The sequence below is a fragment of the Penicillium cataractarum genome (genome assembly GCF_028827025.1).
Source record: "Penicillium cataractarum strain IBT 29864 chromosome Unknown utg000008l, whole genome shotgun sequence".
Taxonomy (NCBI): domain Eukaryota; kingdom Fungi; phylum Ascomycota; class Eurotiomycetes; order Eurotiales; family Aspergillaceae; genus Penicillium; species Penicillium cataractarum.
In genome coordinates, this window is record NW_026622744.1 from 1771301 (window position 1) to 1798061 (window position 26761).

Sequence of the window (26761 nt, forward strand, 5' to 3'; positions counted from 1 at the left end):
TTTTCAACCTTTCTCTAGGGATTGGACAATTTTCCCTCTCCGTTCAACCCCCGTTAGATACGGAGTATTCAGCCGGGTCTTGGATAAAATCCCGCAGAGAGCTCATAGTAGCTCCGATAACCCCGTCCACGTCCGATGGGAGCGTCTTCTACCTCTACAAAATACAAATATAATAGACATTAGTTGGCTTATTGAATTATTTCAATAAAATGGCTGGACTGCAAATTAAGCAGACCAAATCCTGTCTTGGATCGTGGGATACCTGAGTATGGACCTTCTCCTCGTCCTACTAGAGCTATCCGCTCGTAATGTACACCAGTGCTTTAATAATGGAATGGATACGAGAAGTTTACTAATCATGCAGAGGATTAATTCTAGACTAGTTATGAAAGAAGCAGGCCATTCTCAGAAAAACCTCATTACTAATGCTGAAAGTTAATGGAAGATGCCAAGCTACGCCAAGGATTATAGCACGTTGCCACGGTGCCACCACCTCTTTAACTCCAGATCCACTTCTCACATGGCAATTTGTCTACTCAAAGTTAAGAAAATGTGGAACATTGACAGTCAGACACTCGACTCATGATCGTGAGTACATAATAAACCCATGTGATTATGTACAAGGTATATTTTGGTTTAGCTCCAACACAAGCACACTCCCTGCTAAATATGTTCAACAAGTAAATCCAACGCCATGCAAATGCAGAAGAGAAAAAAGGAAAATAGAGGCGGAAATGGTTTCCAACCCATCACGCTGAAGTAGAAAAGGACGTATGCAAAATGCAAATGTAAATGCTGATGAAAATGCAAAGCACGCCGATCAAGATGCGTCCATGCGAACGAGAGGTTGGTTGTTAGCTGAGCGAGTGGGCAGATCACTCATGCGCCAGCCTCGGCGGAGAAACCGCTTGACGCTGCGTCTGGAGGTGGTATATTAGCATGAAATCTCGGAATTGGAAACACAATTCCATAGTCACTCACTTCGTGTGCTCCCAAATCTTGCTGTCTTCGTTGAAATTGTGTCTGAGTAAGACAGTTAGCACAAGGATCCATCTTGATCAGATATGGAAACATACCCTTGGAAGTTCTTATTCGTCAAGGCCCTGGGTCCATACTCCTCCTCCAATAGCCAGGTATAACTGTACGGGATCTTGACCGGTACATCCTCGAAGTAGCTATCCCGCAGCGGGAAGATCTGGCTCTCTTGGTAATGATGGCGATCCTTGCACATCAAAGCCTCGGTTTCACCACGCTGGCGTCGAGCCTCGTCCTTGCGCACGGCGGTGATATCGATGAACAGGCCGGACGAAGTGTCAATCCAGCGCGCATCGATCACGTTCAAACGGTCCTTTTCACTGCGCACAACGTAGTTGGGGTTGATTTCGAGTAGATATTTGCGTCCGCCGTCAACACCGGGTAGGTCGAAGTGGTGTTCCGTCATGTTGTAGAATTCTGCCAGGAAATGAATAGTCGGCTCGGAGATTTGCACGTCGAGATCGTTATCCCATGGGAAGATCTGTGGGCCGGGTTTGTTAGCGATCGGAATCCATTGTATGTGCCGGGCTCGAGGCGCAGTCGTTGGGTAGTCGGTAGGAATACCTTTTGATTCCACCACCAGGAAAGAAGAGTGCCGTGCATGATCCAAGTTTCGGCGCCAATGGATGACATGGTCGATAGGTAGGTCTGAATTAAGGCGGAAAGGTGGGGTGTGACTTTGTCGTCGGGCAGGGGCTGGTCCGCGAAGCTGGCGACGGCGTTAGCAGGGTAAGCAACGTGGAACATCGTCAATGAGATACATACCGGCCGTCATAGTGATAATGGAAGCTGCAGAATAATCGTTAGTACCATTAAACCGTAATCGTATCCAAAAGATCAACATACGAGGATTCCGCTAGATTGGATACGAGTTAGTAAAAGATCGAAAGACGGCCCGGCCAGGCCCCCCCCTTGCCAAGGCCGCGGGGGGCTGGCTCGGATCAAGCCGAAAGGAATGGAGACTTACTGAAATATTTCTCTGTAGGAATCTGGCCCTCACTTTCATAGTCCTTGGCGAGGTTCTCGCGCACACTCATAAAGTCGGTGTCGCCGGGCTGGGCCACAGCGAGGGCGGAGGCTGATAAAAGGCCGTATAGCCCTAGGAGGCTCGAAGAGAATCGCATGGTGTCGTGACGTCGCTATACAGAGATCGACAGTGGTATGTTCGGATCGGAAAATATATACACGCAGCCCGTCGGCTAGAGCGCGATAGAGAGATGCAAAGAGTTTCTTTTGGCGGGAATTTTGATTCTGGTTGTGTCGTGAAAGGGGGGCCGGCGATAAGAAGGTATTAATACAGTATACCCACCAATAATTACCGTGGGGAGAGAAAAAGGGGGGAGTCCAAGAGAAAGGGGAGAAACGAAAGGTCAGGCCGAGAATGTGTTAAGTATAAGAACCAGGACCTAGGAGTCGAGGAGAAAAGAAGAGTTGGCAGTAGAGAAAGAGTAGGGCGGGTAAATGGGTTGGAGAAGAAGGGAGCGGGAGTTGAAACACTTTTAACGATTTCTCGTGTGGCCAATTGCCCGTTCCAGATGCGAGAGATCGTTTCCACCTTTTCCACCCCCCGACACTTCCGATCTACGAATCTCTGCGTGGCTTGGTGCCATCGAGGCTTGGCTGACGGCTGGTTTTACATTTTCCACCTCCCCCGTTGGCTGTCAAAAACTCTCGGCTCTCCCAATCCGATTCATGAACCATCCGAAAAATCAGGTTTGAGTCGCCTCCTAAGATCTTGGTTCTCTCTGGAGAGGGTAAGTGATCATGCGAGTTGGTACGAAATCCAGAGACCCTTGGCGAAAGTCGTATTCGTTCAGGATCTCGGAAGGGATGGATGACGAGTCTGACTGGTTGGAGCCCGTCAGAAAAAGTCTGCGACCGCGTCAACCCTCGTCAGCCCAGTCTGATTCGCGTCCTTTGGGAATTGTGGAGACTCCGAGGCGGAACATCAGATAAGAAGTACAATCCTGGGTTCTACAAAGAAATTACCTGCGAGGATCCTACAATCACGTGGAATTCAAGACAAGAAACAGTCTCGCGGTAGTCTAGAGTCTCTACATAGATTTATCTATATCGTTGAGTATCCTCTAGTAGGTCAATTGACTCCTTAGCGGATTCTATTTCCATAGCCTGTGTTCTACCATGGGGTAAGAAGATATTAAATTAGAAGACGTTACCATTAATCTAGGGAAGCAACTACGGAGAATATCCCACCAGTCAGACAATGAACGTACAGGATGAACTGAACTATGAAGAAACTGTACACATACTGTAGATCCCCATCCTCGTACATCGTCATCCTCGTAAGATTTCCGCCAATCGCCCGCTCCGCCCCACAGAATCCGAAACCCAATTTAACCTACTGTACAAGTGGTACTACTCCAGAGTCCGGACTGATCAGGAAGAGCATACGAGCTCTTGGCACGTAGGGATACCCCAGAATCTCAAGATAACTCCTCCCCTCCAAAGAAAATCATCCTCTCCGTATAGATATTCAAACCCTGCCTCAGCTGTTTACGCGTCCTCCACAGCCATCTGACTCTCCACAGGGACGCTACACCGTACTCGTCGCGAGTCTAATTAAATAGTACCGAGACAAAATGACGCGATCCGGTCCGCAGCCAAACGCATACGCGTCCCTTCCAACCCTTCGGGAGGCCCGTTCGCTCCGCCGATTCCGCCAGTCCTGGCCAGCGCCTATCTACGGAGTACAGTACACAAGCAGTCAAGTACGTACTCCGTACTGTACTCTGCTTCTCACAGTACATACGACGGACAAGCATACAGAACGACAACGCTAGACTAAAAGCCCCCAGTTAGAGCCACCGCCTCGCGGCACAAACAAGCCTCGAATAGCGCCGGCTATTGCGCCGTTTCCAGCGCCGCGGAGCGTTTCCTGCCATCCCACCAGTAACCGGGCTAGATGTGTATGAGCCCACGGCTGGTAGTCTCAAAGGGGGCGCCCTACTGATCACGCGTACAAGGTAGTGACCCTAACGAGCCCGTCATCTGTAAATTGAAGTTTCCAGATGAAAGCCGTAGCACGACGGACTCCGGGGTCAATTATCCTCCTGTTCATTCGAAGGACCGTCGGACAAGGGCTAGGATCCGCGGGCGCTTGGAGGTAGGGCCAGGAGTCGGGATGCAGCTGCGCAAGGTGATGCGTAGGATGGCGTCGATGAGGCGCTGCTGTGGCTGGTAGGATTCTTGGCTTTGGGTGGAGGCGGACGGAGGGGAGGTCTGTTGATTTAGAATCTGTTCAGAACTTTAGATCTTCTCCTTGGCCCTCGGCCCCCCGCTGGTGTGACGATGTCTGCTAGAAGCGGGTCTGCATCCCCGCAATCTCTCATTGACGCGGAAGAACTCGAGCCGTTGGAGTGTGTAAAGCTTCTATTTGATGCATTTTGTGATGCCTGGTTTCGCAGGCACCACTTTGGTAAGTTTGTATTGTCTCGTTCCCTCAGTACATCTCTTTCTTTCCTTCCTGATGGGTTCTTCTTTAACTTGGTAATTTATGAATGTCCTTCTTGTTAGATTCCATAAAAGAACTGTCACATTAGAGGCAGGTTAGGTACAGAGCAAGTCAAAACAGCAGTCTTAAACTATTAGACAATCTCGTCAAGATCGGTTTAAAACGGATATACCGGAGATAGAGAGTGCAAAGGAGGCAAGGGGAAGTCCAAAGATCGACCACATTACGGCTTTGATCATGTTAGACATAGTATAGATGTCTATTGTCATAAGCCTGGAGTGAAGAAATAATAGGAAGCAGCCATAACAGCCAGAAGCCGAGCGGTCCGGTCTAGGACAGGATAACCTCTGGCTATCTAGGGAGAAGTAGATATTTCAGGAGATGGAAAAAGAGCATTTTATTTCAATCCCATAGGCAGGAGCAACGGTTCGACGACACTAGGCTGCAAAGATCCTGCACCGTTGACCGGCAATCCCCAAGCTGGACCACAGGCATTTTTCCACCATCAAAAAGCTTCAGATCAACGGCTAGCCCTATCTCATTATCTCATAGCCATGTCTTGGCGACTCAAAGTCTCAAACTCGAACCATAGTTTATGCCACCCTCCCGATTAGCGGTCAATAGTACACATCCACAGTCCACACTACGCCGTAAAACTCCACCCACCGAAGATCACGATAATAATAGTTCCAACCCGACGGATATCTACGGCATACCGAAAAAAAATCGAACGCCCCGTTGCATGAATAGGGCGCCGTACATAATCTAAACCATTTCGAAAGCCGATCACATGCGTAACACCTGCAGCTGCCCGCTGGAAACGGTCGATTGTCGGGTAACTCGGGCAGCGCCGAGACCGCGCCGGGTGTGGCGTCGAAGGTCTGGATCAGCTTGGCGGTTCCATGAGGGTGAATGGGTGATAGTGTAGAGTGTAAATTGCAGAGAAATTCGAGAATAATTCATCAAAGTTAGTTTCTGTGAGGGACTGAGTTTGGGACTTTGGATCGTTTTGGAAGGTACAATCGGGCAATGACAGGGAATCGGTTGGATGGTTTGGTGCATCGTCTATTCTACTGGTTTCGGCCGGTGATGCTAGGGGATTGTAGAGACAAGGGTTTATCCTGGACCATGAAGATACCACCATTGAAAGTTATTAGAGTTGCAGGACTTGTTCATTTCTTTGAAGATTTAGGTAGCGCAGGTAACGTTTAAGTAGGTATCGTGGGATCTCCCGGATCCCCGAGCGTCAGCCATGAGCGAGATCCGTAGGCAACTCAAGGAAGTCCACGGCGAGGGCCTGACTAGTCCCTAGCAGCCTCACTAGCATCTAGTTTACCTAGGTTAGAGTAGTTCGTAGTATATATGATTCTATCTGGCTACTTGCAAGTTACAAGTTGAATCATGGTATAGTAATACTCAGGTCTCCTACATACCTTCTAGGTATAGCCTAGTGCATTCATACCTCACAAAGTAGATAGTGATGGCTGAAGGTACATACGATACTCCACTCCAGCCTCCCGTATAACCAAAACTCTACCCAGGAGAACTCCATAATATGGAGTGCCAACCAAGAATCATCATCACAGAGTCGCAAGGGCACCCGATTTGGGCAATCGGTCGGACCCGTTAAGCGGGCTGGGGGATCGTTTCGAACTAACTAGCGAACCAATGGAAGGAGGGACATGGAAAAGTGGAGGAAGGAAGAAGGAGGAAGGAGGAATCTTCTGTCAGATCAATGATTGGCCAGGTTGCACTTTAGGGTTCGTTCTCCGCTAAACGACATCGTGGTCGCCGCGTTTGATTCGCGCCGCCCCTGCGACTATCTCGTCAGATTTCTCGACAGATTTCTCTCCGCCGTCGATGGTGGCCCGGGGCACTCGGTTGGTGCCTGTTCCTCCCTAATTCAGCCACCGACCCGTGAATTCGTGATGGATTACTATGGGACCCTGACGTCCTGTGAACCTGAACGATTACGGGGAAGACTGGTTTGATGACAGCCTTGGCCTAATAACTAGTTCCTCTGCGGAATTGATTCCTCGGGCATACGGCAGGTCATGCTGATTATTTTCGGGCAGTTCCTGGCGGTTCCTGCTGATTGTTGGACCCTGATAGCCCCCAATTGAGGGGTTGGTGTCATTGGAGCGATGCTCCTAACAATCCACATTACCCCATAGAAAGGGTGACAGTTAAGGTGGATCATAGTGGGACAAGAAAAAAAAAACAACTGTTAAGTTGTTAACCGAACTTACCGTTGAAGATCCTCAGGGACTCGATAGCTTTGGATGAATGGAGTATGAATGGAGCATTCTCCATTCGAACCTGAAATCGCCTGGAAGCCGGGGACCCTATTTTTGCCTAGGCTCGCAACTCCCAAGATCTCCTGGGCACCGCCAACCTCCCACTTACCTAACGACACCCACCTTTCTGTCACATCGACCAGGGGCCAGAAAAAGGAGAAACGGTGATTCATATTCTGCTCGGTTTTTTTAAGCTTCGGGGGCCCTGAGGCAACACTCTGTGCCTCGCACATGCAACTCGACCTGGAGCCAAGGCTGGCCCTCTTTTTTTCTCTTCCAATCGTCTTCCCCCACCCACTTTCGCTCTGCCTCGCATTCAGAAGGGGTATATTATTATTAGACTTCCTTGAGGCTTTTTTTTCGCTGCTTCGCTAAAACACTAGTCGGACGAAGCCGTGGGTTCTGAATTCTCGAGATCTGCAGGGTCGCGAGGGCAAAAAAAAATCTATGATTGCTCGTGAAGATTGCCGTCGATCGTCCTTTTTTCCCTTGCTCGGCCGTGGCTTTTGGCTTTCCATGTTCAGATCCATGTTCACCGTCCCACCTGCAGTTGCATTCGATACGATGAGTCGAAATACCCAGGTTGAATAGCACCTTGTTCCATCTTTGTTGTTTTACTCTCGCCCCCTCTTCCCCGGTGGTTCCATTTCCTGCCCTCCCTTTCTCTGCATGATTGGCCGACTCGGATCCGAGTATTCGTTGGGCATATTCTCTCCTCCTCCATTTTCAGATATCGTGCATGGAACGGATCAAATCATCCACAAGATATCTTGCAAATCTCCATCAGTTTCTCTAGCGTCATTTGCTCTCTCGCCATCCGAACCTTTCTCTCCGGCATCGTCCCACCGGCTGTGTGAACATGTCAGAGACCTCTATCACGCCTCAAGGTGAATCCAGTTCAGCCCAGTCGCTTCCGACACAGCAGTTGAACCGCTCCTGCGAGTCCTGCCGCAGCCTGAAGGTACGGTGTCTGCCCAACCCGTCCACGCCAAACCAATGCCAGCGATGTGCAAAGGGTAAAAAGGCCTGTGTCTTCGTGGCCCCTCAGCGGCGTCGACCGCGGAAACGTACCGATTCGCGAGTGGCTCAGCTTGAGAAGGAAATGCGTATGATGCGTTCTCTACTGAAGGATCGTATCCGCGAGGAGAGCGAGCCGGAGTCCCCCGAGGGTAGCGAGGGTTCTCCCGATGAGTCCGGCGAGATGGACTTTCACGATCATCTGGGGCCTCTGCCGGAGGAAGCGGCCAGTGCAACGGGTTCAGTCAGATTTATGGACTATTCGCCCGAGTTTGTGAATACTGCTCACCCGGGTATGGGCGGGAGTGGCCCCCTTTCAGCGCCCCCGTCCATGTCCGGGTTGCACATGAACTTTTCGCCTGACGCAAATAGGCCCCCTGCGGAAGACGTGGTGGATCGGGGTATTATCTCGCTGGAGGATGCAGAGCAGCTGGTGGCCTTTTTCCTACATGAACTGGCTTCATTCTTCCCGCTGGTCGTTCTGCCCTCTAGCACCACGGCTGCACAGCTGCGGCAGACGAAGCCGATCCTTTTCCTCTCTGTGATTTCGGCGGCGGCTATCTCGATCGATGCGGGGCTAGCGGGTGTGTTGAATCGTGAGATGGTTCGGCTCTATGCAGAGCGGTTCTTCATCGAGGGAGAAAAGTCGCTGGAGTTGGTGCAGGCCTTGCTGATTATGATCATCTTCTATTACCCGCCCGGTTCGCCCTTAAAGTTGCAGTTTTATCAGTATACCCATATTGCCTCGACGATGGCGTTGGAGATTGGCCTGGCCACGAAACGGCGGGTCTCGAAGAAGAAGTCCGACCGGAAGAACCGGCATGAACCATACGATGAACTTTTGGCCGAACAGGCAAGGGCAGTTCTGGGGTGTTATCATCTGGGGTCAACGTAAGTCAGCAGGTTCTCTGCACTGGGGGAAAGATGGATTTACTAATGGTGAACCCATGTAGTGTGGCCATGAAAACCCGTCGACCCAATCTCCTTCAGTTCAACGACTGGATGAATGAGTGCGTGCAGCAACTAGAGCGATCCCCGCATCGGACAGATCAGCATCTGGCCATCTGGTTCGAACTGCAACGGATCACGGACGAGGCCATGTCCTCATTCGGCTTGGACGACACGAGTGCTTCGTCACCCTTGACCGAGTCGCGTGTCCAAGCAGTACTGCGATGGTTCGACAAGCGAATGGAGGCGTGGAGGAAGAGCACTCCAACCGACATGCTCACGGGTGAGTATCCATTTTCTCCGAGATGCCGCAATATTCTCTGACAACGTTCCCTCAACAGTCCCTATGATCCTCGAATACCGATCCGCAGTCCTAGCCATGTACGAACTCGGCGTGGGAGAAGGCTACCGTGATCCTGACGCTGTTAAAAAGCGGTACTTCACTCTTCCAACCCTAGACGAAGACGGCAATCAGCCTTTGGGTCCACAGATGAGCGCAATCCGCATCGACATCAACGTGAAATGGATGAACGCGGCGCACGAATTGCTCGACGCCGTCTTGACCTGCAGCGTGGACACGATGCGTAGAATGCCGAATCTGACGTACACCCGGTTCGGCATGGCTGTGACCTCCCTGCTCAAGATCCATTTCTCCGTGCGAACGGGCGCCCTCGGCGAGGTAGTCACCCCGGAAACTGTGAATGTGGGCTATTACCTCGACGCGATAGCGAATAAGCTGGGCGAGGCGAGCGGCGGCGGCAAATACATGATCCCGAGTCGATGGTATCATGTGGTAGCCGTCAAGGGCCGGGACTGGCATGATCGGTTGGAGAAGAGGTATACCGGGGGCGGCGCCGGTGATGCGATGGTATCTAAGGGTTCATCCACGGATACTAAACATTTGGCTTCGACGGGCCAGCTACCAGGCTCACAGGAACAGCCTGCTCATCTGGACCACCCGGTCAATCCATCCGCCGTAGGCTCATTCACGGCACCACAGGGATTAGCGCATATGCCACCTGGTATGGAGAATATGCGAGATGGATATGTGGCTATAGGTGGTACAGCCATGTGGCCCATGGACGAGAGCCATGCTCATGGTCATAGTCACAGCCACGGCCAGTTTTTCCAGTCCATGCCTGGGGGTTACCAACCCACTCACCAGCCAGCAACGACAGTGGCTCCTCAGTTTGGATATGATCCTCAACGAATGCCTCCGCATGGCGGAGGTCAGATGCCCGGCACAGGCATGGAGCTGGACGGGTGGCTTCCGGATGGGAGTATCTTCGGTATGCCTCCGCTGCCGGAATTTTGATAGTTGTGAGAGAGTGGAGGTTGTGTGATTAGGTGTGGTATATTAAGGGATAGGAGCATCAGAGACTCGAGTAGTCTCTCTTATCGGCATTGGACAGAGGCGAATTGCATTTCGTTCGCGGGATATAGGGCATGGTTTCTAAGCAACATACACAATTCCATGTCAGCAAGTGTATAATAGGCACGAAGGGAAGAAGAGAACGAGAAAAAGAGAACAAGAATATAATGCATATCACAAAATGAACATGATATCAATTCCAAAGACCTTGAAGTATTCACTCACAACCTTAGTATAGCTCGAAGGAGCAGTAAAGTATAGAACGATGACATCTTAGTCCAAAGTCCCAAGTCCAATACCACAATGATAAGAACCACCAAGAAAAACCAACCCAAAAAGAGAAGAGAAAAAAAGCCTTCAACACAGCAGGCCAACGACACAAATATACTTAACGACCAGAACCCCAAAAAGAAACCCCCAAAAAAGCCCGAACCAAACCTACAAATACAAAATTCTCGCATTCACTCACCCACTATTCACTCCGTCCTCCGTAGGTAACCCAGCCCAGAAAAAACCTACACACCTACCCATCGCAACGCAACGGAGCGCCGGAGTAGGCATGAAGACCGTGTCAGTAAGGCGGACCGGAGGATCGGTAGAATCGGAAGTTCCGCTTGACATCAGCTTGGAGATCGGGTTGATCGTCGTGTCCGACGGGGCAGGGGCCCTGATCCGGCTAAAATGGACCGGTGGGGTTTCTGGTAAGACAGGGGGAAAATTGTATGGGGGGGTAAGTACTTGGCGATGGCGCAATTTATATTGAATTCTGTTCGTTGTGGGTGTTTTTATCTTGGTTCTTGGGGATTTGGACGGGAGGCGGAGTACGCGGAGTTATTAGCTTTAGGAGAGAGGGAGGGTATTGTTGGGGGATAAATGGAGTGCGTATCTACTCCGTATTCACTTCTCGTTTTCGTAGCCGGACAAGGAAAGTGTAGGTTTGTAACCTGGGAGGGTCTTCCGGGTGAAACCACGGATATGCAATTGCATGCGTTGACATCGGATTGAGTTGCTTCACGGAGACCGGATCCTTCTTTGTGGTATACGGGTAATCTAGCTAAACCTTGTCAGCGCCTGCAAGGTTCAATCGTGCAACTAACTCTAGGTCCGTGTGGAACCGGAGAATTATCGATGTTTCTCGGGGTAAACGGTCCAAAAAGGTAAAGCCAAAATGGTACATTGTTCATTTCATTCGTGCTTCTCGTTTGATCGTCAAATGGGGGATACACTACTTGCGCTTATACATCATGACTAAAAAAGATCGCAAGAAAAAATAGGTCGGCGCCTGCTCCCTACCGATACAAGACCAGGCCAGACCAAATCCAAGAGAAAGGAAAAGCCAAAAAAAAAGAACACGAAAAGGGAATCTTTCAACGACTGTGTTCCCGGAGGATAACTTTGGCCCGGGGTGTTAAACCCAAAATAAAGAATAAAATGAAGAAACGACCTAAACGAGCAAAAGACGAGCAAAAGGGGATATCACAGTAACGTAAACGCCTCCAAAGCATCCATGAACCCTGCAATCGCTCCGATCCCCGCCAATCCACGAGTCGCACTGCGTGTCAAAGCCTTGTGTCGTTCCTTAGCCTCTTCACGTGAGGATCGACGGTGTGAACGGGTCGGAGAACGTTGCGCGGAACGAGGCGGCGAGGGCCGGAGGCTGAAGCTAGATTCCGGCGATGAAGAAGAAAGCGGGTACGCCGAGGGGTGGGGCCGTGGTTGCAGGTGATTGTTATTGTAGTTCTGCTGCTGTCGGGCCCAAGATGCATCGAATTGACCCGGTGGTGTGGCCCTTGGTGAAGGGATGGGCATTGACCCTGCAGGTACATTGGGCTGGCTATTCGGAATAGATCGTGGCGCAGTGTTGCTGAATTCTTGGTTTGGGTGGTATCGATAGGGTTGTTGAGGAGGACCGGGGATGTGGATTGGCATGGGCTTGCTCTGTGGAGGTCCTTGCGAGCGAGGAATAGATTGAGTTGGTGGCGGGGGTTGGAAGCTTCCGTTTGGATAGGCTGGTGGTCCTCGGTCCGACACTGGGCTAGGTGGATATCTTGACGAAGAACTATTGGAATGGACACGGTTGTCGTTGATAGTGACACTCTTGGGTGGTGGACGAGAGGTCGATCGTTGCTCACCTTCGTCACTGGAGTCGGTTATTCGCGGGTTCTTGGGACGAGTTTGCCGACGCTGTTTCAACTCGTCGGTCTCGGAATCGTTTTCAACATGTGCCTGATAGCTGGAGTATCGCCGGCGTAGCTCGGCTGCATGCTTTCTGGCTTCTTGTGAATGAGGCTTGCGCCAGTCGTCTGTCGTACCTTCTAAGTAGTAGCCGTGGGAGCTATGGCCATCCCAGTCGGGGTCGTCCGAATCATCATCTTCACTGCCAGATGAGACATATGCACGCGGCTGACTGGGTTTCGTGGCATCTGGAGATGGCTTTCTGGCTGCTGATAGTAGTGACAGGTCCAGTGACGGTATCCAAGCCAGCAGCAGGCGGTTCATCGCACCCTCCGAAAGGTGAACCATGTCCTTTGGTGATCGCTCCAGATTAGCCAAACCCACGTCACTGTCTCCAAAGGTCACAACTGGAAGCTTCGAGAGATCCGAGCCTTTGGCTGCCGTCACCAAAGGTCCCATCGCCGAGGCTGTAGCTGAAGAATGATTAGAGATGATCTTCTGGTTCGTCGGATCATTTGCAGCATCCACAGCTTCCTGCGCAACGAAATCCCACAAGCGATCTAGCCGTTTCAGAGACCAGTATCTAACGATGATCATGTTCTGAGTCTCTGCTTTCTCTTGGGCAATGATATCTTCTGCAACGAGCCCACAGTTGGACGAGTTGGCACCCTCTTTCCCTGACTTCAGTAAGTCTCCCAACTGCAGAATCCGCGTCATCACGATCAAGCTCAATTTGAGAGACTCCAGTTGCGCTAAGAGGTAAGTGACATGCTGTTTTCGAAAGCACCACTTCAGTCTCTCTTGCACTGGAATCCGGCTCAAATCCTCGTGGGCATCAGTGCCTTGCAGTTTGTCCAACATGTGCTCGATTTCAACAAAGACCAACTGTCCCTGGCTGGCGATTTCCCAAGCTTTCTCGGTTGCTTCGGTGGTTCGCGCGAGATCGGGACTCTCCAGTGCTTGCCCAAGCTGCTTCAGAGTGAGCGCAAAGAGAGAGATGCCCTTGGCAATACTGTGAATCTCTATTCTAGACTGTGCAAGTTGACATGCTGCAGCGTTGAGCAGTAGCGAGAGTCGAAAGCCCGCGCCCGCCACCCGGATGATGGAGGTCTCGGGGCCTAGCATGAATGGGTTTCCCCGTCAGTACCTTGTGCGAGGGCTCATGAAGTGCAGGAACCAGGCTCCATACCTTGTGCCATCGTTGTCAAGTGTATCTCTCTCACTAGCCGTTCAGTAAACTGTTTTAGGTCACGTAGTGGATAGGCCGAAAGTGGTAACGTAGTGAAGAGAAGCGATGAAACAAACGGGACATGATGCGTAGGGCCCGAGAACCCTCAGGACTGCAGTCGCCACGGGTCCAACATTAAATGTGCCCGTTGGCCTATTGGACCCCTGCGTAATCAACAACTCCCCCTCCCTTCTTCAGAGCCGCAAGTGTTGTGCATATCAAGTGACTCAAACCCCGGCCGTCAGCGTCCGAGCCCCCGCATGACGCCATGGCTGGAGCCCCGGGACATTAGGGACAGACTCTCTTTGGCCTGAAAATGGGCAAAGCAGCCGATCTGGAGCCTATCCCACGCTAGTGCGGGCGAAGACAATGATTCCCCGGTGATACACCAGGCCAGGGTGAAAAAAAGGTCAGGCCAAAAGTACAGGACACCCGTCGTGCACTGCCTCGCAAAGCAGGGAATGAGATGTGGTCATGTTAAACCGTGATCGGCATGACGTCCCGCCGTACTCGCGCCTCGTATTGACGGCTGCGCCTTTTATCAAGGTTGTCTCGCCCGGCACCCACGAAGGGTGTGCACCATGTAGTGGACACGGAGGGTTATCACTGTGGCTCTGCTCGGGCCGAATCTTGAACGGGCCATCTCACATCGTGATAAGGTCTTCCATGCTGTTGGGGTCGCCCACGATGGCGAAGTTGACCTTCGAGGGATCGACAGGCAACAAAGAAATGCCGGAGTGGCCACTTCATGACACTCGACATCTGACAGACAGGATGGATACGATCTCACGGATATCGTATGGCTGATGGACAGCCAGGTCTGCCTTTTGCAAGAGATGATGCTGTTTTCATGGATTAGTAGATGATGGAGCTCTTCTTGGCTGTTTATTTGTAGCAACTCGACATTCCCACTGGCCACACTTCCGCTTTCGGCACCTGATCAGTGGTCAATAGAGATCTTTACGCCTGGAGAGTTTTTCTCTCTCTTTATATACTATATTACTAGATCTCTCTAATTTGATGAGCGATATAGCTCTGCTCAAACATCCAATCGCAATCTATCGTCATCTCCAGCGTATCTGTCGATCGGGACTTTGTCTCCTGGTACAATTCCGCCCCGCCGCGCAATCCACCCCCCTCACAAGTCACAACCTCCTTTTCCCGCACCCCCGTCATCTGCGGAGAATATCCCCAGTCCGATGACCACAACCTGGATCCAGCATCATCGGATCTTGGGGAATTCAACATAAGATCGCCTCGCGCTGTGGGATTGCTCGTATTTGGGCCGAATGGGCGAATCCCCCTGGATGTTGAGCTAGGAACGTGCGAAGGAATCTAGAGAGCAGGATCTCAAAAACACCACTTGCGCTCGGAAGGGCAGTCTGTCCATGTGAAATCATGCCCGCTGAAGGTGTCATTGTCGGCGGCACCTCCGACCAGACTGCTTCGTCAACGGCCTCCTTATCGACTACGCCACAGCCTCCTGTCACGGGCGCGACCTCCTCCGACGATGCTGGCAACGAGAAGGAGAATATAAAGCAGGAAAGCACAGGGTCAAAATCAACGTTGGACACGAAAATACAGGAATCAAAGGACGATGCAGAGGAGCTGGATGACTTTGGCCTTCCCATTCGACCGCGTTCAAGGCCTCAACGGCCCCCAACCGATCTCCCTGAAACCGATCGCCAATCCGAACCCGAAGATGAAGCTGCCAATGCGACGGAAGAACCAAAAGTGGAGGAGAAGATAGCTGATGTGGAGGCGGATGCTTCCAAGGGCAAAGCAGCAGAGGGGGAGGCTAAGACTGCTGAGCAAGGATTAGACAAACAATCTGCACCGGACGACAAGAAGACCGAGTCCCAAGACCATAATGCTGCCTCGCATGAGGAACCACACAATGAGACTGCCGACCCTCCACCTCCGTATCGCAAGTCGATCTCGAAAACAAATGACACTCAAATCTCGGAATGGTCCCATCAAAGGATGACCCAACCTCAAAATGAAGTCGAGGAAAGCGAGGAAGAGGAAGACGGGTGGAAGGCAATGCCTGCACTTGGAGAAATGGACTACTATGATGACTATGGAAGGCTCATCGCTCGTGGCGCTCAGGAAGAGGATGACGAAGCAGTATACAGTGGATTGGGTGGTGCTGGAAAAGGATATACTCGAGTTCAGCTTGATGAAGATGCCCAATCCGCCACCAGCATGGACGAGGACACGAGCTACCTTTTCCGCGAGGCAGCCGGCAACTCCGCAGGCTTTGTCGGCGAAGAACTTCGCGACACTGTCAGCCAGCTTCAGGCTACGAAGGACCTTCTAAACGAGACACAAAAAATCGCATATGTGGGTGTGGTCCGCCTGACAATTCACGAGATGAATATGGATATCGATAAAGTACCCAAGACCAAATCATCTCGCAAGGTGATACTCAAAGCACAAGATGCCCAGAGAAAGTGGGGTCAAACAATGATGGGACGGTTATATATGCACATGGATATCAGCCCTGCCGAGCAACTCATGATTGAGCAGCTTGCTGAGCATGGCGTCCAGCCTGGAGATCTGGTCCGTCCGCTCATGCAGAATGCGTGTGTCAAAAACCCCATGGCAGAGAGTGACCCCAAAACCTCAACCTCTTCCATCTCATCTCCAACTCTAGGAAATGGCCCCGGCTCCCGGATATCTACAGAGACCGAGACTTCTGAGCCGGGCTCTCCACCGCCCTATGATGCTCACGCGGATGATGAAGATGTCCCAGAAGTCCACACCCCTTCTCAATTACCCACATCTGCAAAGATCGATATCGACCTTCGATGGACAGTACTATGTGACCTCTTCCTCTTGTTAATTGCCGACTCGGCCTATGATTCCCGATCTCGGACCTTGCTCGAAAGAGTGGGAGCAGCCATGGATATCACCTGGCTGCAAATATCCCGATTCGAGAAGCGCGTAACGGACGCTCTTGAAATGCAAGAAGAAGCCGAGAAAGAGACATGGGATGAATCAGAGCATATGGAAAAGCGCCGCAAGGCCAACCTAAAACAGAAGTATATGATCATGGGCCTTGCAACTGTCGGTGGTGGTCTTGTCATCGGTCTCTCGGCAGGGCTTTTAGCTCCAGTTATTGGAGCCGGTCTTGCTGCTGGTTTCACTACCATTGGCCTTTCCGGTACAAGTGCATTCCTGGGTGGAGTGGGTGGTACTGCGCTCATTGCCTCGGGCGCTTCTCTCACCGGAAGTGCCATCGGTATGAAGGCCTCTCACCGGCGGATGGGCGCTGTCCAAACATTCGAATACCGACCTCTTCACAACAATAAAAAGTTGAATCTGATCGTGACTGTATCCGGCTGGATGACCGGCAAAGTCGACGACGTCCGATTGCCTTACAGTACCGTCGACCCGATCATGGGTGATATATACTCGGTTCTCTGGGAGCCTGAAATGTTGCGCAGCATGGGTGACACGATCAATATTCTTGCGACAGAGGTAAACCCCAATCATACTATTATCAAACACTGAGAACGACGACTGACTTCCCCTTTAGGCGCTCACGCAAGGCTTGCAGCAAGTACTAGGCAGTACCATATTGATGGCCCTCATGGCCTCGCTGCAACTCCCTCTCGTTCTTACCAAGCTTGCCTATCTAATTGACAATCCTTGGAACGTGTCACTTGCTCGTGCCAATGCAGCGGGTCTGGTCTTGGCCGATTCCTTGCAGGATCGCAATCTTGGCAACCGCCCTGTTACGTTGCTCGGTTTCTCCCTGGGTGCACGTGTCATTTTCTCATGCTTGAAGGAGCTAGCTGCCAAGGGCGCTTACGGGCTTGTTCAGAATGTGTACCTCTTTGGCTCACCAGTTGTGGCCAGCAAGGACGAATACCTGAAGGCTCGTAGCGTGGTCTCTGGCCGCTTTGTCAATGGCTACTCCACGAATGACTGGATTCTGGGGTACCTCTTCCGAGCAACGAGCGGTGGTATCATGCGTGTATCTGGGCTTGCTCCCATCGAAGGGATTCCAGGGTTGGAGAACGTCGACCTCACTGAAACGGTCAACGGTCACATGGACTACCGTGCCGCCATGCCGCGTATTCTCAAGCAGGTTGGATGGGAGGTTCTGGAAGACGAATTCGCCGAAATTGAAGACCCCGATCCGGACAATCATGCCGAGAGACAAAGGGAGCTTATTCGCGAGATTGACGAGGCTCGTCGAAATGCTGAGCTGAAGCCGGAGAAGAAACGCTTTGGCCTGTTCAAGCGTGGAAAGATGGCTGAGAAGAAGACGTGGGAGACGTACGACGTTGATCGCAACTCTTCACCGCACAACGCTGCCGAACCGAATAGTGCGCCTGGCTCCATCCTCTTCGACATCGAAGCCATTCGAGCTGAACTGGCCTCCGAAGCTATCGAGGTCAAACAGCTAGAATCTACACTGCCTCCTATGAAGCTCGAGCTGAACCGCCCATCGGCTACGCAACCTGTGACACCGGTTGAAACAGATCTAACGCCCAAGGAACCTGAGCCATGTCTTCCTCGTCCAGCGTCTGAGCCGCAGCTCTCCACAGAAGTTCATCCCTCTCGCGCCACACCCGATCCTACCCCCTCACACAAAGAAGAGCCAATTGAAATGACCTTTGATACGTCATTCCATGAGTCTTCTCAACACCACTTTGATACGCCTTCGCGACCCGAGTTGCGGTCCTCATCTACCATGCCCACTAGTATTGGCGCCACTGCAGTTGGGGCCATAGCCATGGAACCCAATGCCTGGGCCGATCATGGTCACGGCCACGGGGAGGACGAGATTCAGATGACATTTGAATAATGACGGGAATACTTGGTTTTCTCTTTTTTCCTATCGACATTTCCTATTTTGCTCGAAGGTTTCCATAGCTTTTACTGGGATTCTAGAAGGAGCATTGCTCTGCATAGGCGTTTGGGAGACCACATGTGTATATGGCTGAATGGCTGTCATGTATAGCGACAATAAGTGAAGAATAAATAGGGTACTCAAAAGTCTCACAATCTATGTCCCGGTAAGGTGTTTGGTCCTTGTGCTTAGTGAGCTATCTGTACTCCGGACACTGCGAGTCTCCGCTTTGTGGGGCCTTCTTTTTGTTGGCGTGTCACGCGTGTTCCCCTCACGCATTGTCTTTCTTCAGCCCAATTCGCAATTCTTACGGTCCAGTCGTCCTTCGGTGGCAGATCTCCCAATTCTGAGTACTCCGTACTGACTCCCTAGCTGAGCACGTGTCCCCAGACTGCAGACCCGGCCATTTCGCGCGATTGACGCGACCTCATCCTCGACCTCTTATCGGCACGCGTCACTCACTAGCTTGTCCGTTCCCAACCTCCCCATTCAACGCTCCGGCCGCGACTTGCCCTATATACGATGCGACCAGGCGCAAAAAGGCCCGACTCAAGCCATGTCCTGGCGGCGGGCCTCACAAGGAATGTGAATCTGGGGAGGCACTTGCTGTCCACGTACAATAAGCCTGAGGCAAAGAACATCGATACGAAACCCCGCGAACCGAAGTCTACGATAAATGAGCTGCCCGTGTCAAGTGATGACGAGGAATTGACCGAACTAAGCTCTGCCGATTTCGAGAACGATTCCATTTCCGAATCGCAGGATGAAGCAGACCAGGAACCAGAATCAAAGCCCAAAGCCGAGAACGAACCTGCGACAGACGACGAGCCGGTGAGCACCAGCGAAGATGAAAGTATTGATGATGGTCTCGACTTCCAGCGACCGAAGAAGAGAACTTTCGAGTTCTATAAGGAGAAGAAGTCCGGGCGAGCAGACAGAGGTGGGATGGGCGACGAGGACTCCTTTATGATGTGGTCTTCCCAAGGCTCCAAACGAGCAAAGTCCAACACATACGGGTCAGCGACTTCATTTTCTCGAACCCCCAGCTATGTTCGGTCACCGGCCACTCCCGATAAGAGCTCTCCTCGTGTGAAGTCACAAACTCCCAGAATGCGGGTCAAGAAGGAGGACAAGAAGTCGACCTCCAACTCGCAGCCGGACAATGACTTTATAGTCGCAAAGGAAATCCATAGGTCATGTCCAAAGATATCAGAATCATCACCTGGATCCAAGATGCCTTCTGCTATTCCCGCGAGCTCCAACCCCAATTCAACACTGGCCAACTCGTCCTTCAGGGAACCGTTCTCTATGGACTTGGATGCCGAAGATTCGCCCCTTTCGTCTCTCAGTTCCCTACCAAGCTCCCCCGCATCCCAGCCCGAATATTTAGGACCAGCATTATGCCCGATGTGCAAGAAGGAAGTCGACCCCGAACTACTCGCGATATTCCGCGCACAGCCAAAGCAACGAGTTCGGGAACAACAACAATTCTGTGCATCTCATCAACAACACACTGCCGAGAAGGAATGGGAATCACAAGGCTACCCTACCATCAACTGGGATACCTTCGACCAGCGGGTTCAGAAGCACTTTTCTGCACTTGAAAGGCTTCTCGTCCCGGACTGCTCCTCGTATTATCGCAACATACTGGATACAGCGCTTAAGAGTGGGAAAGCGCGAAACTTTCGTCTTACTCTGGCTGGCGATGGCCTTGAGACCATGTCTTGTGGGTATTATGGGACGAAAGGGTCTGGCAAGATGTAAGATACCCGCAAGAAACTCGTCAATTGACAGTTGCAAACGCAATGCTAATATCTGATCAGGTTACAACTTCTCACCGATCGTTTCGCCGTGAAACTACGCCGTTTAGCCACGTCCGACCACATTGTCAAGCAGGCAGGCGTCGTCGGCTACGCCCAGTCCGTCCTGGTTCCCGAATTAGCGATCCGCCTGGTCAAAGAAGACATGGCAGTCAACGATGATGCTGCTCGCCAAATTCTTCGGGAAAGTATTGCTTTGGGCGAGAAGCTCAACCCCGCACTGGACGATGAAGTACCGATTCCAGATGATCTCGCCGAGACCTTTGAAGATGAAGCTTGAAGGGGATGCGTTTGAGACGGTCTTGTCTTGAACTATCGAATATCATAGTCGAGCTCTGATACATCCTGTGGTTTTCGGGCTGGATTGCATTTTACTTTCTTTTCTGTTTTTCCATTTGGTCTTAGCGGTTGTATATGATAGCACTTGTGATACCATGTCGCTGTATACTGTTAAACATCGAGATACAAAAATACCCATTTTTCCAGAATTCATCACGAGAAGTCAAAAGTACCTGCGATAATGTATTGCTATCCGCCTTTCGTAATTATGCTTTCGTGCAATACAGTATTCAACTTAATGATGATTTACTGCGAGGAATACCATTCAACCATGGTACAAGCCTTGATCCGACCCTATCTTCAAAAGTCCATCAATTATATCTCGCCGAGTATCGTTCGGACTTGTCTCGGTGTAGAAAAGCAAAGCATCCCGATAAAGGTCAGGGCATCCTTCAGCATACCCGAGAGCATCCTCCATAATCAAATCGAACACGGTGGTTTCGTGCGATATGATCGATCCATTACCGTCATCGCGAAGATCCGTCCGGATGCCGTCTTTGATTTGTCCATCCATATGGTATCGTGCGAATATTGCGTCGCCATAGCGCTTTTCCGAGATAGCCGTGCAATAGTGGGATGCCCAGGGCTCAGCTCTTGGGATTCTGATGGTCTTGTCGACGACGTCGGAGATGCGAAAGTCGAGGAATAGGTGTTCAGGTAGAGAGGATGCCATGACTTTGGTATCGGGAGCTAGAAGGTGTAATAGGAGGGAATTAATAGGGGGAATATGAATAGACCATGCTGGTACATACGTAAACCACGTAAATAGATGAGGGGAAAATTGCATGTGGCTTTTCTTAGTGTCTCCAGAGATGGGCCCGGCTATCCTGCCATTTGAAGCCATTCCTAATTTGATCGGTAGTAAGAGATGGTCAAATCATTCATTGACCTCGTCCTATCTAAGCCATTAACGTTGCATCCTATCTTCTATTACTTCTATTTGCCGACGAGAGACTTGTATAGAACTCTAAATAGGAAAGTGGAACTCTTCTGAAGGCGGCCCATCCCGCGAGGCGTTTAGTAAGCCGATAACGCGATAAAGTGCGGAGAAGAGCTGCTCAAACAAGCTGCCCTTGATTCCTCTTTTTCCTCTCATTCTGTCGAAGATGAGAGAGAAAAAGAAATGCCATATTCGGAGACAACACCTCTGCTCGAGGTCAATGTCGCGCCCCGACGACCTCGGTACCCTCATAGTGCCCTTCGTCGGACATGTACCTTTCTTCTTGGCACGCTTCTGGTGATTGTCGTCATCCTCTTTTTGATCCCATCCGCGGTTCTGCCCCGCGAACACGGCTCCATCTGGTCCTATCTACCAGGTGCCAACCCATTCCCACATGACGCGTGGCCTCAGGGCAATGGCTTGCCCTATGATCAACTTCAACAGATTCTCCTCAACACTCCATCCGCCGTGAAGGCCCGTGAGTGGAGCGAGTACTATACCGCTGGGCCCCACTTGGCTGGCAAGAACTTGAGCCAGGCGCTATGGACGATGGACAAGTGGAAGGAATTCGGTGTGGAGGATGTTTCGCTTGCATCTTATGATATCTACCTGAATTACCCCCTGGATCACCGCTTGGCCCTGCTGAAGAAGTCTGGCGATGATACTGAAGTCACCTTCGAAGCTACTCTGGAGGAGGATGTGTTGGAGGAAGATCCTACTTCAAGCTTGCCCGATCGGGTTCCTGTGTTCCATGGATACTCGGCTAGTGGCAACGTCACTGCTCAGTTTGTGTATGCCAACTTTGGCACATACTGGGACTTTGAGGACTTGGTCAATGCCAATGTCACCCTGGAAGGCAAGATTGCTATCGTCAAGTATGGCAGAAACTTCCGTGGCTTGAAGGTGAAGCGTGCGCAAGAGCTGGGCATGGTCGGTGTGCTCATTTACAGCGATCCCCAAGAGGATGGCGAGATTACTGAAGAGAATGGCTACGAGGCCTATCCTAACGGACCGGCTCGTAACCCCAGTGCTATCCAAAGAGGCAGCACGCAGTTCCTGAGTATGTATTCGCTCTCCCACTGATTCGAAAGAATACAATTACAATTATTGTTCAGCTAACTTTTGGAATCAGGCATCGCTCCTGGTGATCCTACTACTCCAGGATACCCGTCCAAGCCCGGCTGTGAGCGTCAGGACCCTCACGGCTCCATTCCTGCTATTCCTTCACTTCCAATCTCTTACAAGGAAGTTATTCCCTTCTTGAAGGCTCTCAATGGACATGGCCCCAAGGCTTCGGACTTCAATGAATACTGGCAGGGTGGTGCCCTGGGCCACAAGGGCGTGAAATATAACATTGGACCCTCGCCAGAGCATATCGTTATCAACCTCGAGAACCAGCAACAGTACGTCACTACTCCTCTGTGGAATGTGATTGGTGTTTTGAAGGGTTCTATTCCTGATGAAGTCATCATCCTGGGTAATCACCGCGATGCGTGGATTGCTGGCGGAGCTGGAGATCCCAACAGTGGTTCTGCCGCTATGAACGAGGTCATTCGCAGCTTTGGTGAGGCTCTGAAGGCCGGATGGAAGCCACTGCGCACTATCGTCTTCGCCAGCTGGGATGGCGAAGAGTACGGTTTGCTCGGTTCGACCGAGTGGGTTGAGGAGAACCTCCCTGGCTGTCAAAGGCTAATGTTGCCTACCTAAATGTTGATGTGGCTGCTTCTGGCACTAACTTTGGCCCTCGTGCTGCACCGTTGCTGAACCAAGTTATCAACGAGGTGGCTGGTCTCGTGCCGCACCCGAACCAAACTGTCCCTGGCCAGACTGTTCGTGATGTTTGGGACGGCCACATCTCGACCATGGGCAGTGGTAGTGACTTTACTGCCTTCCAGGACTTTGCAGGCGTGGCCAGTCTGGACTTTGGCTTCGGCCACACAAAGAATGACCCCGTCTACCACTACCATTCCAACTACGACAGCTTCGCGTGGATGGAGAAGTTTGGCGATCCAACCTGGTCTTACCACCTCGCAACCACGAAGCTCTGGGCACTGGCAGCTGCACGACTGGTGGAATCGCCTGTGATCGCGTTCAGCGCTGGTGACTATGCTACCGGACTGGAGTCGTACTTGAAGAGCGTCAAGCCCTCGGCCGACAAGCTGCCCAAGCATGCCCACTTTGACTTTGATCACCTAGACCGAGAAATCTCCAACTTCCAGGCGGCGGCGACCGCATTCGATGCGTATGCCGCATCGCTGACCGAGAAGTTGGATGAGGACGTTCCCTGGTACCACTGGTGGAAGAAGGTCCGCCTTTACTTCCTAATCCGCGGCGCCAACGATAAGTATAAGAGCATCGAGCGATCATTCCTGTACCAGCCCGGTCTAGACGGGCGCAACTGGTTCAAGCACGTTGTGTTTGCACCTGGTATCTGGACTGGCTACTCGGGAGCCACCTACCCCGGACTGGTGGAGAGCCTTGATGATGGCGATGTGGAGAATGCCAAGGTGAGTTGACAACTTTGATGATTATGTGGGACATAATTTCACATGGGAAGACCCGCTTGGCTGACTGCATGAATTTCTCCGAGTATAGAAATGGAGTCGTATTATCCAGGAACGGATTGGTGCGGCGACCAAGCTGCTGTCGTAGTTGGGCGAGATTGAAATAGGAGGGAGTACTCGGGCTCAGTCTCATTGGATGCTGATTACCCGGGCATTTTTGGGGTAGATACGAGGAGTCAAAGAGTAGTTGTAGATGTTGGGGTGTATACTTTGGTATTATGGTGCACAGTGTCTATGATTACATCTGTCGAACTATACTTTCGGTTTGTACTTAGACCTACTAGGCGAGCAAAATATGAATGCCATCCCTTGTATGGCGATATCCCTTGCTATATACAGTGCTCGTGCATTTACTTGTTCGTACTTTGTTCGATCAAATGCAACCCCACGACTGCTGACCCAAGAGGCGCCAAAGTGGGGACTCTTTTTTTGCCGACAGCCCGAAAACTACAGTATCTTCCCCCTCCCTCGTATCAAGCCAACAGTAACGAAGTGGACTCGAGTCTAACTCAGTCTAGAAAAGGCTGTCGGCACCGATCAGGCAGCGGCTCGGACCCTCGACGCGGTCACCGATCTGTGAATACGCCATCCGACCCTCTTCTCTTCTCTTTTCTCCTCGACTCCTCTTTGCGTTTTGCTCGTTTTTTGACTCTTGTTGGGGTGTTGAGTGCTGTCGTCATTTACGAACAGCACGGAATAAAAAGAAAATGCAAAAAGCAAAGCTACCCGTGCGCCAGCTGGTTATTCTTTGTATGTTTTTTTTGGTTTCTTGAACTGCAAATTTCTAAACTGACGGGAATTATTAGCAATATGTCGCTTTGCCGAGCCACGTAGGTTTCGCTCTCCCCTGGCCTTTGGACCTATGAGATATGGAATATCTTGGTAGATCGAGGGATCTATCAGATGGAGAATTAGGTTCTTGCTGGCCCAATAAGCAATAGCTAACCATCTATCTCGGGTAAACAGTCGTCTTCACCTCCGTCCTGCCCTACTTGGTACGTCGCAACCACACCGCGCCTTTGAAACCTCGGCCATCTCGCCGAGGTTGGATATTTTCTCCAACTGCTTTCCCCTCTTTTGAGCACTTTTGCACTTGTTTAGCAGAAATTACATTCAGATCTAACGTATACAATCCAGCCTGAACTTATCGAATATGTCGGTGTCCCAAAGACCGAAGTCGCCAAATGGGCTGGCATCTCTACGGCGGTCGCATCCGTGAGCCAGGCCATCATGGCCGTGCCCTGGGGCACTCTATCCGACTATGTCGGTCGCAAACCGATCATCCTGACAGGTCTGACCTGTACGATGTTCATCTCCATTATGCTGGGCATGTCGCAAACCCTGACGATGGTTCTAATCTCTCGCGCCATGGTCGGCCTAATGAACGGTAACGTGGGTATCCTGCGCACGATGGTCGCCGAGATCGTGCCACAGCGGGAGCTGCAGCCACGCGCTTTTAGCCTGATGCCCCTCGTCTGGACGATTGGGAGTATCTTCGGTCCTGCATTTGGCGGGGCTCTAGCGCGCCCGGCAGAGAAACATCCCGGGTTATTCGGGGGCATTGAGTTTTTGAGAAATTACCCCTTTGCCTTGCCGAATCTTGCATCGGCTTGTTTCTTTATCGTGGGTATTACGACTGGATTCTTGTTTTTGGAGGAGACTCTCGAGACGAAGAAGGATCGGTATGATCCCGGTCTTGCACTGGGGAAGGCTCTTACGAGACCCTGTATGTCGCGCAGACAGCGTCAAGCCGAGTTGAAGGGTTTGGATGAAGAGCGCACGACTTTGCTTCCTGGTGGAACGCGAGTTCAGAAGAAGAAACCCGTCACACGGCCGAGTTGGTCTCAGATCTTCACGCCCCAGTCTAAACTGATCCTGTTGTCATATACATTGATGTCGGGACTCGGCATGGCCTTTGACTCGGTCTTCCCAGTCTTCCTGCACTATCCTGTCCAGGACCTCCACGATAATCCCAATGTGCAACTACCATTCAAGTTTGCCAGTGGATTCGGCGTTGGTCAGTTCTTTGTCCCTACGAGCTCACTTTGCGTAACCACCTACACACGAGTACACAACTAACCAACTATCCAGACGCCCCCCAGATCGGCATGTTCTACACCATAATCGGCGTCATCGGCATGGTCATCCAATTCCTCTGCTTCCCACCCGTAGCAAAACAGTACGGCGTCCTAAACTGCTTCAAATTCTCCGCCATCCTCCTCCCAATAATCTTCTTCATCACCCCCTTCACAGCCCTAGCCCCGGAAAGCCTGCGCATCCCAGCAGTCCTAGTCCTCATGCTCGCGAAACTCGGCGCAACAGTCTTCGGTATCCCCTGCTGCACGATCTTACTCACAAACTCGGCCTCCAGCATGTCGGTCCTCGGCACATTGAACGGTGTGGGAACCAGTGTCAGTGCGCTGGGTCGTGCGGCGGGTCCGGCTTTGATTGGAGCTGCTTTCTCGTGGGGGATTAAGAAGGGCTTTGTTATTGTTCCTTGGTGGTTGTTGGGGACGTTGGGGTTGACGAGTGTTATTCCTGCTTTTTGGATTGTGGAGCAGGATGGTCCTTATGGGGGGCAGAAGGAGGAGGAAGAGGAGGAGGTTGTGGAGGAGCCTCGTGCTAATGGATATGGTGCTACTGCAGTTTCGGTGGATACTGCGAAAAATATTACTCGTGGGGATTGAGTA

The 26761-nt window shown here is 51.4% G+C and overlaps 8 protein-coding genes across 8 annotated transcripts; 5 read left to right on the top strand and 3 right to left on the bottom strand.

The window, feature by feature from the left end:
- Window positions 1–820: 820 nt before the first annotated feature.
- On the bottom strand, window positions 821–2159 carry N7496_009779 (uncharacterized protein; the record flags this gene model as incomplete). The annotated part of the gene is made up of 7 exons (XM_056702692.1): window positions 821–920; window positions 982–1023; window positions 1077–1516; window positions 1600–1744; window positions 1801–1824; window positions 1882–1891; window positions 2003–2159. The coding sequence occupies 7 exons, from the start codon at window positions 2157–2159 to the stop codon at window positions 821–823; spliced, it is 918 nt and encodes a 305-aa protein (XP_056551692.1).
- A 5504-nt stretch (window positions 2160–7663) lies between these two features.
- Window positions 7664–10084, top strand: N7496_009780 (uncharacterized protein; the record flags this gene model as incomplete). The annotated part of the gene is made up of 3 exons (XM_056702693.1): window positions 7664–8712; window positions 8775–9052; window positions 9111–10084. 3 exons carry the CDS (start codon window positions 7664–7666, stop codon window positions 10082–10084), a joined length of 2301 nt encoding a protein of 766 aa, XP_056551693.1.
- A 1533-nt stretch (window positions 10085–11617) lies between these two features.
- N7496_009781 (uncharacterized protein) lies at window positions 11618–13441 on the bottom strand (the record flags this gene model as incomplete). Its single annotated transcript, XM_056702694.1, has 1 exon — window positions 11618–13441. One exon carries the CDS (start codon window positions 13439–13441, stop codon window positions 11618–11620), a length of 1824 nt encoding a protein of 607 aa, XP_056551694.1.
- A 1501-nt stretch (window positions 13442–14942) lies between these two features.
- Window positions 14943–18363, top strand: N7496_009782 (TMCO4 family protein; the record flags this gene model as incomplete). Its single annotated transcript, XM_056702695.1, has 2 exons — window positions 14943–17027; window positions 17086–18363. The coding sequence occupies 2 exons, from the start codon at window positions 14943–14945 to the stop codon at window positions 18361–18363; spliced, it is 3363 nt and encodes a 1120-aa protein (XP_056551695.1).
- Window positions 18364–18930: 567 nt separating this feature from the next.
- Window positions 18931–20508, top strand: N7496_009783 (RTC4 family protein; the record flags this gene model as incomplete). Its single annotated transcript, XM_056702696.1, has 2 exons — window positions 18931–20168; window positions 20232–20508. The coding sequence occupies 2 exons, from the start codon at window positions 18931–18933 to the stop codon at window positions 20506–20508; spliced, it is 1515 nt and encodes a 504-aa protein (XP_056551696.1).
- Window positions 20509–20832: 324 nt separating this feature from the next.
- On the bottom strand, window positions 20833–21240 carry N7496_009784 (uncharacterized protein; the record flags this gene model as incomplete). The annotated part of the gene is made up of 1 exon (XM_056702697.1): window positions 20833–21240. One exon carries the CDS (start codon window positions 21238–21240, stop codon window positions 20833–20835), a length of 408 nt encoding a protein of 135 aa, XP_056551697.1.
- A 450-nt stretch (window positions 21241–21690) lies between these two features.
- On the top strand, window positions 21691–24199 carry N7496_009785 (M28 family metallopeptidase; the record flags this gene model as incomplete). The annotated part of the gene is made up of 4 exons (XM_056702698.1): window positions 21691–22567; window positions 22640–23166; window positions 23196–24014; window positions 24103–24199. The coding sequence occupies 4 exons, from the start codon at window positions 21691–21693 to the stop codon at window positions 24157–24159; spliced, it is 2280 nt and encodes a 759-aa protein (XP_056551698.1). The 3' UTR covers window positions 24160–24199.
- Window positions 24200–24778: 579 nt separating this feature from the next.
- N7496_009786 (MFS transporter) lies at window positions 24779–26758 on the top strand (the record flags this gene model as incomplete). Its single annotated transcript, XM_056702699.1, has 5 exons — window positions 24779–24821; window positions 24878–24901; window positions 25038–25066; window positions 25209–26088; window positions 26163–26758. 5 exons carry the CDS (start codon window positions 24779–24781, stop codon window positions 26756–26758), a joined length of 1572 nt encoding a protein of 523 aa, XP_056551699.1.
- Window positions 26759–26761: the final 3 nt, after the last annotated feature.